Source organism: Camellia sinensis, chromosome 1 (assembly GCF_055761805.1).
Source record: "Camellia sinensis isolate YWXY chromosome 1, ASM5576180v1, whole genome shotgun sequence".
Taxonomy (NCBI): Eukaryota; Viridiplantae; Streptophyta; class Magnoliopsida; order Ericales; family Theaceae; genus Camellia; species Camellia sinensis.
The window spans coordinates 6450855-6462059 of NC_138961.1; the positions used below are offsets into that span (position 1 = coordinate 6450855).

An 11205-nucleotide genomic window follows, 5' to 3' on the forward strand; every position below is an offset into this window, starting at 1 on the left:
AAACATGGATTACCATGGAAAAGCAAATAAAATCGAATAAAAAATTGTTGTCCAAACGTAAATATACCCAAAAAAAAAAAAAAAAAAAAACAACAACAACAACAACGAGAAAATACATAAAAAAATAAATTAAATAAAATGAAATTTTTAATTTTTTGTATCAGCGAAATTTTTTTTAACTAAATAATTTTTTTAATAATTTCTCTATCTCTCCCGCCTCAATTCGAACACCAAATTCCATTATAATCTCATGGGATTATAAATTCCTCTCAAATCTCCTAAACAAACCCAACTACCTTCATCTCGATCTCATTCCTATCTCAATCTCCCAAAACAAACAGGGCTATAAATATAGGTGATATGATATATATGATTTCACCCGAGTTAAAAGAGAGGGATCTCTACTAGTAAAAGTCCTTGTCTGTGGAATTGTTCCTTAGGGTTTCGCCTGATGAACTGGAAGATGGATGATGAATCTGGTTTTTGTTTCGAAGAGAGATGGATGATGAATGATTTGATTAAGTTGGAGTCAAGTATAGAAGAGTGGTCATATTTGGGGTACTTTGAAGGGATTGATGAATTGCGAATTATAAGTAATTTGCAGGTGGCTTGCAAGAAGGGGGATTCGCAACGGGTGGAGAAGTTGATTGGAAGGGGTCTCCATATTGCTGCGGAGAGTGGCGAAATTGATGTAAAAATAAATCTGATTCTTAAATATTGCCCTGAGTCTGCTGAAAAAACAAGGGAGACTTGTCTTCACGTGGCCGTCAAGCATAACCAGATCGACGTTGTTCTCCGCCGCTTGTTAAAATGGGTTATCGGAGAAAGGCCTCGCTTCCTGCATGTACTTGATTTCAAGGATCATAAAACTTCAACTTCAGCCAAACAACATTATACAAACATCCCGGTAATTAATTTCTATCTTATTATGTATGTTCTCTTCACTTATCTTCTCTTCTCTTCTTTATAGACCAGTTAGAGTTAGTTCTATCTAGATATTTTTTAGACATACTTAGTCCCTCCTTTGGGAATAGATTTTTTTAGTAACTTTTTGCTGTTTGGCTCAATTGTGATATAAAAAAATCTAGTGTGTTTGGGATGATTTTTTGACTTTTTACGAAAAGATATGTAAAAAGTAGAGAGAAAAATGAATTTTTGACTTTTTGATATGAGTTGTTAGCTTTTTAATTTTTTTAATAACTTTTTTACTAAAAAAATCACTTACCAAACGAGACCTTAGTATAATATATTATAATTACTCTGATATCTGCATGCATATTTATGAATCTCACACACTCACTGAACTGAACCCTATTTTCTTGAGCTTCAGTACAATTGGAAGGTGCAAGCGCGACTTGTGTTTTTCTTGTCCATCAAGTATTCAATAAAATGTGTCAATGGCACATCTACATCTACTAGGATTTTGTTGTGTTACACAGAATTTTTTATTTTTTGTTTAATAGGATTGAATTTATGATACTTTTGAATTGAAATAAAATGTTTCTGGGCCTGAGCTTTTTAACCGACAATTACTGAGATTTTTTATATAGTTTCAATAATTACTAAAATCTCATTTACTTTTAAAACTGTTAGTAAGATTTCTCTACCGTTAATCTTTTATTCATTTAACATAATATGCTGACGTCATGCCGATATCATGTATTCTAAGTAAAAAATTATAAGATTATCCTTATATATTCAAATAGTAAATTTTACTCACTTCCCTTGAGATTTTACAAAAAATTAATAAAGATCCATAGATTATTTTAATAATGTTGAACAAAATAATTAAATTCTATACAATATTTTTTTTAAAAAAAATTCTAAACCAAACATTACCTTATCTAAAAAAAAAAAAAAGTTAATAAATTGGTCACTATCAAACCTTATACTAGATTAAATATAATCCTTTATTTGAAAATTACAAAACAAAATATAAAAAAGATGTTTTATTTTTTAAAAAGACCACCAATTTTATGAATAACTATTTTGAGAAATTAGAGTTTGAATAAAAATTTAAAAATACATATAGGTATTTGATTTTTTTTTTCCCGTATGAAAAATACATATTTAAGAAATTATCCCTCTCTTTCCATTTTATTTATTTTATTTTTTTATTTTTCTTTCTATTTATTCCCTCATTCATTTTTTCATAGTGTCATTACAGCAAATAGCAATACCATATAATTTATTATTATTATTATTATTATTATTATTATTATTTGTTCTCTTCACTATGCTTTTTTTTCTCAATTTTTTCATCATTTTTTCCCTTTCATCAATGTTAGGTACCATCACTCCATACCATAGCAACTTACGAAACATGAAATTTTTTTTTTTTTTTTTTTTTTGTAAACATATTTGTGTATTAAATTTTTTTAAAGAAAAATAAACATAATAACATTTCATATTTATAATAAAAAAATTGACTAATAAAAATTACCAAATGTTACCTAATAAATATATTAAAAAATATATTATTTTTATCTTTTCAAAATCCTATATTATTCTCAAATTTTAATTTTCATCTTCGAATTTTTCAAATTCTAGTGGATATTAAAAAAAAAATGAGGCAATATTTCTCTCCTTGATAATAAAATTTTTAAAAATAAATATAAAAGTAAAAAAATATCTAATCACATTACTATAAATTAAAATTAGATGATAGGGAATGAAAGATAAATAAATTATTTGAGAATAATAACCTATTTAAAATTATCATTTCTTACATCTAATTAAAATAGAATTGTACTTAAAGAAATCAATTATTTGAAAATAATAAAATACTCAAATAATTTGTTATTTATTACATCTAAAATCTATATCTCCATCTTTGTTTCTTCCATTTAAATTATTTTTATTAAATTAAATCTCAAAATTAATTCAAATAAGAAACATAGATATTCTTTCTTAATTTCCTTAATTGTTGATTTTTTATTTATTTATTTATTTTAAACTTATAAAAGTTCAAAAACTTATAGTGGGAAAAAAAATACAAAGTCAAGGAAATGCAAAAAAAAAAATTGTGAGAAATAAAGTGATAATTTAATATATAGGTAAGAATCTTGACAATGTCAGAAAAAGTAAGAGAGATTTTTGTAATTATTGAAACTATAGGGGAGAATCTTGTAATTGTCAGAAATCTCAGGGAAGGTAACTGTAATTTACTTAATGTTTCTGGCTTTACAGGTTCTTGGGAAGTTCTCTTCGATTTTTTTTTTTTTTTTTTTTTTTTTTGTATTTTTTAACCAATTATTTGAGTTTTTTTTTTTTTTTTTTCCCCTGAATTTGTTTTAAGGTATCATCCAAGCATGTGAAATTCATAAGATTGATAAAGTTTTACCTATAAAACATGAAAAAAAAAATTGTTTCAAATAAAAACATTTTCCGTCAAATTAAACAATCTTAGAAACAGTGGAAAAATTGAAAACAAATTAGACAGTCTGCGTATTCCATCATTTTCATGTTTGTTGTTTCTCATATTATAGTATGTGCTTCTACAAACTGAGGAACTCACACTTAAATGTAATTGCAGGCTTTAAGAGTATTTCTTCCCTTGAACTCTGGTGGTTCTGTGGCTATGGATATCTCTTATGACCTATCTTATTTAAGTTTTCTCGGGATTCGTTGGGAACCTAGAGCTATGATATCCTGGGATTTAACCAAACACAAAATCAAACACACTGATGATTATAGTCAGAAAAGGTTGTCCAACGGCTCAAGGGATTTGACCATGCAAATAATCGAGCCCAGTGATGATTATAGTCATAGAGGGTTGTCCAACGGCTCAAGGGATTTTACCATGCAAATAATCGAGCTCAATGATGATAACGGCTCAAGGGATTTGACCGAAGAAAAAATCAAGCGCAATGATAATCGTAATCCTAGAGGGTTGTCCAACAGCTCAAGGGATTTTACCATACAAATAATCGAGCCCAATGATGATCATAGTCATAGAGGGTTGCTCAATTGCTCATCCAATAGAAGCATGGTTGAGCCCTCTGTTCGATTCAAATGTGGTTTACTACTGATAGCCGCACTGATCGCAGCAACAACCTTGCAAGTACCTTTTCACTTCCGTGGCAGCACTTCCAAAGAGGGCTATGAACAACATTCAATCATGCGTAGCTTGATCATCTGGTGCAATTCCCTGGTGTTCATTGCATCAATGGGTGTTAGTGCATTCCTTCTGCTTGAATTCCCACTGAAGCCGTTGTCTCATAGCACAATTTTGGGTCTATTTGCTGTGTACATGATCCAATTAAATGAAATCATGCCCAACGGAGCTTTGGCGCTGTTCTTCATATCAAGTCCCATTTTGTTGGTTGGCATTTGCAGGGAAGCTTTATGGCTTTGCAAACCAAAGACTCACTTGAGCACTTCAGGTGATGTTAGTTCTCGTTGATCATGTTTTCTTTGGGTTGAAACATCTGGTGCTTCAACTTTTAAGTTATGAGTTGAATAAATAAATAAATAAATAAAATAGGTGTTCTTCCTCATGGTTTGTTTCACTTTCCTGTTGTTGGGACTTGGCAGCAAAACTGTAGCGTGTCTGCACCTTTGCTTGGAGTCAGGTCTGTTATTAATTTCTAGTAATGCATAATAAACAACTTAGAGCTTCTTGAATGGTGTCTTATATGGTTTACTATTGCTATATTTTGCTTTAAACTTCTAAATTTTCACTCCAATGACAAGGGATATGGCTTGCTATATATTATCTATAGGTAAATATTGTGTCAAATATAGCACAAAGTTTACTTATAGTTAAAATCTTTGTATTTATATTTTTCTTGTAGAGATTGACATATAACATTTTGACTTGACATTTTGTAAGAAAATTTGAAAATTTTTACCTTCTATCATTGGAGCAACATTGCTACAGTAAAATATTTTAACACTATGTATTCTTAAAATATAGCAATGACTAGCTCTTTTTACCTATTCAATTAATGGAGATGCTCTTAATGTGCCATTCTGATTATAAAACTACTAGATAAAATACAGTGTCATAGATGAACTGTGGAATTTTATCATTTTTATAAAAAGAAAGAAAGAAAAGGGGGCTTAAATTACACTTACCCATTGTTTGGTAACCAATAAAGAAAGTCACATTTTTTTTTCAATTTTTGTTTGTTTTTTGTTTTTAGTGATTTTATTTTTAAAATTGGTGTGAAATGTTTTTACTTTTCTGGTCTATCTAAGCGTAGAACAATCTATCTAAAATTTATAAATAAAAAATAAAAATAAATAAACACTAGTTATCCATAAAACAAATTTAAAATAACATTTGCATTGGGCCATAGTTGATTTACTCTTAAATTTCTTTTTTATTTTTTTATTCAAAAAATTGAAAACTAGTTTGGTTAATAAAATGAAAGAAAAACACATTTTTTTCAATTTTTCTTTTATATTTTAAACATCTATATATATATATATATATATATATTTATAATTAAACGTGTTATGGAGTTATTATTTTTTATTAAATATATTTAATGTTAGTTTTATTTTAAAGGTATCGTTGATATCTTTTTCAATGGAATTAATTTTATAAAAATTAAAATTCTATAATAAAAGTAACATATATTTTATGAAAAGGATAAAGTAAATTCTTTTTAATTATAAAAATTGGGTTGTAAGTGTGAGAGAGGGGTACACAAAAGAACAATGATAGAGACTCTATTTTGGAGGATTTTCACAATTTCTAATGTAATCCACATCACTTATGATGTGAATTTCAAACATATATAACTAGACTTCACACATCATAAATGATTTTAAGAATTACGGAGATCTTCTAAAAAGGCCATCTCACTTATTTTCCGTGCACAAAAATAGTTTTTGTGTACCATACTTTAAAGTGGTATTTTCATCCAACATGTATGGGTCACCGGGAGTCACCGGTAAAATCGGTACTGGGAATCACTGGTAAAATTAGTGATGTGATGTGATTTTTTTTTTTTTTTTTTTAAACTAACAGATGATGAGTGGATACAATGTTGCACATCAAATTACTTAAATTAAAAAATATAGACTAATCTTTTTTAAAATTTAAAATTATATTAAATTTTATTAAATTTGACATAATTATATTAAATTTTAATTTAAATAAAAGTTAGCTATTTTTTTAATAGGATTTGGTTATGGTGTGCAACTTACACCTTACACTTTATACCTTACACTTACACCTTACACTTACACCTTTTGTAAAAAATTAAACCTTACACTTACACCTTTTTTGAGGTTGCACACCATGTGCAACCCACTTACACCTTACACCTTACACTTACACCTTACACTTACACCTTATACTTATACTTACACCTTACACTTACACTTTTTGTGTAAGTGGCACATGGTGTGCACTTGCACACTTAAGAAAACTCCTTTTTAATAATATTTTATTAGTTGTATGAATAAAAAATTCTATAATACACATTCTATTTTTGAATGCATATCATATGTCCAGTTATAACCTTTGTGATCTTTGATGTGTTAATTATGCCTTAATTATAAAGTCTTGTAATTTTAATTTTGATTATGATTGAAGAGCTTTTTAGTTATATGACTTAAATGATACTTGGTTATTAACATTAGTATGATTCATTATGATGTTGATTATGACTTATGATTATTATTTTAATTATGACTGAAAAAGTCTTTCATTATATCTGAAGTGATATTTGATTATAATCCATTACATTTTATTTTTGTTATAATTTAACGTAATTTCATTATGACATTTGTGTCATCACTTGAATATGGTACATGCTCCAAAAAGGACGTGTATTGTAAAATGACCCTGTATTTAGATATTATTTGCATTAATTATGATTGTTTTAATTTTATTAAAAGAGAAATCAGTGTAATTATAACAAACTTATAAGATTAATTGTATTTAGTAGCAAATTCACTCACAACAAATGATAAGTAAAGTCATATTAAGTAGTAAACTTCTTTATTAGGGGTGAGCATGATTCAATTTAGTTTGTTTGATAAATCAATGATCAAATGTTTACCTATAGATTTATGAAATTTAGAATTAAACTCTAAAAATTTTAGTTAAAAAAAATTATAAAAATCTTAAAACCAAATCAAACTAAAGAAGTAATTTTACAATATAATCGCAAAATATTACTTATAAACTTACTCAAACATTAAGTAACGTGCTATCATTTTTTTTAATATCCGGGTGTTCAAGTCAATTTACGCGCACATCAACTAATCCTAGGGCCCTAAAGTTAACGGTTGGGCAAACCTCCAGCGGTCCCAAGGTTACGAATGTTTGGCCTTCGTGGGGTTCGAACTTGCGATCTCTTTTGTGGTAAGTTTTTTGATTGTCTTCTTCACCCACTAAACCAAACCCCCTTGGGGTTGCAATGTGCTGTCATTTTATAAATAAAAGTATTTTACATGATTGTTTAAACATAATCCTACTATTATTCACATGATCATGTTCTGCTACGGCTGCTGCTGTGTGGATTGTATCATGTTGCTATAGTGGTAGATCATGCTTATGCTTCTGATTAGACAATGTATAGGTGGCTGGCCTGGTTTTTTAATTTTCTTTTCCCTTTCTCTTGCTTTCTTTGGATTGGTTTCTCGCCAATTTTGGGTCAAGTGCTAGCAGATGATATTGCTTCTTTAGCGGTGCCAACCTAATTTGGATTGTTAAGGCCAGCGGTGATGCTTTTGCACTTCCCTCTTTATTGATGTAAGTTTTATGCTTGTTCTGCTTTCTTCATCAATAAAGTTCTCTTTTGCTTATCAAAAAAAAAAAAAACAATAGCTTTTCACTTAATAAGAGTCCACTTATTACTCCATCAAATTATTAAATAAATTTTTTGGATATATTAGATATTTTTAAAATATCTGAATTTATAAAAATTACAAAATAGTTTTCATGTATCTTACTCACTGAGACTTCACTTACTACTTAATCAGACTTGACTTACTATTCAATTAAATCTTAATTACTAATCAACTAGACTTCACAAACTACTCAATTAAACTTGACTTACTACTCAATGAAACTTCGCTTACTGCTCAATCAAACTTGACTTATTACTCAATTAAACTCCACGTACCACTCAATGAGCTTCTACTCACTAATTCACTAGATTCCACTTATTACTTAATGAGTTTCTACTTATTACTTCATTAGAGTTTATTTACTATTCAATTAAACCGTACTTACTATTAATGAGCTTCTGCTTGTTATTTCATTAGACTTTACTTATTACTTATAGCGATCCCGATTTTTCCTTTCTGTATTTGTTGTATTCCGGACTTTGATTCCGTGGAGTTGGTGGTTGTATACCTTGTTGTCATCCTTTAATTCTTTATGTTTGAGTTTTAGGATGTGTTGGGCTTGTTTCGAGCAGGTAGGTCGAGCCTTGGTCTAAATCCTTGTTGCCAGGTTTTTGGTTATTCCGCTCGAGCGGGTTATCTGGCGCTCGAGCGGAGATTGCACACTCCTAGTATTTTTGTGCCCTGCAAAACTTCTGCAGGTGTGATTTCTGCGCTCGAGCGGATTTCCTACACTCGAGCGGGTAGTGCTTTGTCTGTGTAAGTTCTGGGAGGGGGAAATCTACTCTCAAACGGACTAGTTTTCGCGCTCGAGCGGATATACTTTATTCTTGTGCTTGGCGCTCGAGCGGGCCTTCTTGCGCTCGAGCGTATCTAGTTTTTGTTCCTGACGCTCGAGCATTATGTTTTTCGCTCGAGCGGGAATGTCGTATAACAGAGGGCAGTTGGGCATTTTTGAATCATTTTCTACACTTCCACTCTCTCTTACTTCTCCAAAACGCCATTTGAGAGCTTCTCTCTCTAGAACCTTGCCTTCTCTCTAGGGTTTGATCTAGCTAGGGTGTTCTCCTCTCCTTTGGCCTTTACAAAAAGGGTGTTGATCGTTGAGGGCTATCTTTTGATCCAAGAATCTCAGGATTTGGAGCATTTTCGTTTCCTTCATCTTCTTCGTTGGGTTCCATCATTTGAGGTAGGGATTCCTACTCACTACTATGGGTTTTAACCTAGATATTTAGACATTTTGTTAAATGGTTGATTTTGGAAAGTTAGGGTTTGAAAATGTTGAAAGGGGGTTTTGCTATTTTGATTCTAAAATGTGTATTTTGGGTTTCAAAATAACGAAATTGTTGTTGGTTATTGATATATAGACCATTGGGTCAATATTGAAAAATGGGGTAAAAAATCCTAATCTGTTGTATAAATTAATTGGTATAGTTAATTTGGAAAAATTGTTGTTATTTGGAATTGAGTTGGAAATAATGAAATTGGCTCATTATATTGTAGAATGGTCGAGTTGAATTTATTAATCGCTTACTTTTGAAAACATTGATATTTTATCTGTTGGAGCTTTTATTATCTGTTTAGAAATAATTGCTTTGAACTACTGGTGGAGGGTAGTTTTGATTATTGTAGACAATGCATGATGATTAGGCAAACTAAAACTAATCAATTGGATATGTCATAGAGTATGACGGTTAATAGAATACATTAATGTTATGTATTGATTGATTGTGTATATGACCTAAATGTATATACGTTGTGTGTGTGTGGGAGGAGATAGGAGATGTACTCCACGGTTTAGGGGAAGATAGGGAATGAACCTCTAAACCGGATGTTGTTTGGGAGGAGATAGAGGATGGACTCCGCTGATACAGCTCATATGCTTGTCAGTTAATGTGTTGATATAGCTCATATGCTTATCTATGGAAGTGTTGATATAGCTTATATGCTTATCTGTTGAAATGTTGATACAGTTTGTATGCTTATCCGTTGAGATGTTGATATAGCTGGTATGCTTATCTAATGTGAAATGGGAGAAGTTTATTATGAGTCTCTATCTCGTGTAAATGGTTGGTTAGGTTCTGAGCCATTGATGTAAATTGTGAAATTGATAAGAAATGGAAAATGAAATGAAACATGGACATAGTGGTCATGTAATGGAAATGGTTTATGAATTGATTTATGGAAGTTAAACATTTATCAATTGCTAATGTCTTAGTTACTACTTATACTATGTTTAGCATATCTCTACTGGGCGTTGGCTCACCCTATATGGGACATTTTTTTCAGGTACAGGTAGCATGCCACCTCCAAGGACATAGCTTGGATAATGATGAGAGTTGAAGACTCTTTTTTTGTTTGTTTTGTTTGTATTACATGTATATCAAGCCAAGGGCTTATTTTGTATAGAGTTAGTACTCTTCTTTTGTATAACTAGGTGTTGACTTGGAAAGCTGTAAGCCCATAGGGCATTTGCTTTTGTTATTAACATGTAATACTGTTGTAAGAACTACTCTGATGAATAGAAATGGTTGGTTTCTTTTGTATCAATGCATGTTTAAAGTGATGGGTTTTATGTGTTATTTTGAGGGCGTTACAACTTGGTATCAGAGTGTACCGGGTTCGAATACTTTAGGTACATGGGAAGTAATTACTATCTTATTGGGTTTGTCTCGCTTGATAGAGACTTAGATGTAGTGTCATATGCCATGTGTTTAATTGATAATGTGCTTATGTGACTATGTGGGTATGGAACGTAGTTTCTAGGATGTCGATTGGATCCATGGGTTTCTGGGAGTCTTGTTGGAAAAGCACTTGATCAATGCTGTTTCTAACTGGAACTCTAGTAACGCCTCGGGACTGTCATTATCCGGAAAGGAAATTCGTAATTGTTTACGTGATTATGTGCTTACGTGGAATGAATTACAGTTGTCCATGCATTAGGACGCGAGTATTATAGCTTTGGCACATTTGTGAATGTGCTAATAGTCTTGGTTACCTTTATTAGGATGTCAGGACGAGGACGTGGTAGTCGTGGCAGGCGTGGTAGGCAGGAAATGCCTTTACCGGATGACATTCCGGCAATGCAGGAGGGAGTTGGTCAGGCCACTGTGGCTGAACCAGCGGGTCAGTAGGCTATGGGCGCCTTGGCCCGAGAGATAGTGGGGGCTTTGGGTATTCTCAGAGCTGAGAATCAGGTTGCTGAGGCAGGACCTTCTTTCTTGAAGAGGGAGTTCTTCCGTTCTAACCCGGACGAATTTGTTGGGGACCCGAAGGAGCCACTTAAGGCTGACGAGTGGTTGGAACAGATGGAGAAGACATTCGAGATGCTTGGCATCGAGGACGGGGCTTTGAAGGTGACCTTGGCATCCTTCCAACTGAAGGGAGATGCGGGTC

General features: G+C 31.4%; 1 protein-coding gene across 1 annotated transcript; it reads left to right on the forward strand.

Moving 5' to 3' along the window:
- Window positions 1-291: 291 nt before the first annotated feature.
- LOC114311117 (uncharacterized) lies at window positions 292-4631 on the forward strand. Its single transcript, XM_028257181.2, has 2 exons — window positions 292-907; window positions 3536-4631. The coding sequence occupies exons 1-2, from the start codon at window positions 452-454 to the stop codon at window positions 4403-4405; spliced, it is 1326 nt and encodes a 441-aa protein (XP_028112982.2). The 5' UTR covers window positions 292-451; the 3' UTR covers window positions 4406-4631.
- Window positions 4632-11205: the final 6574 nt, after the last annotated feature.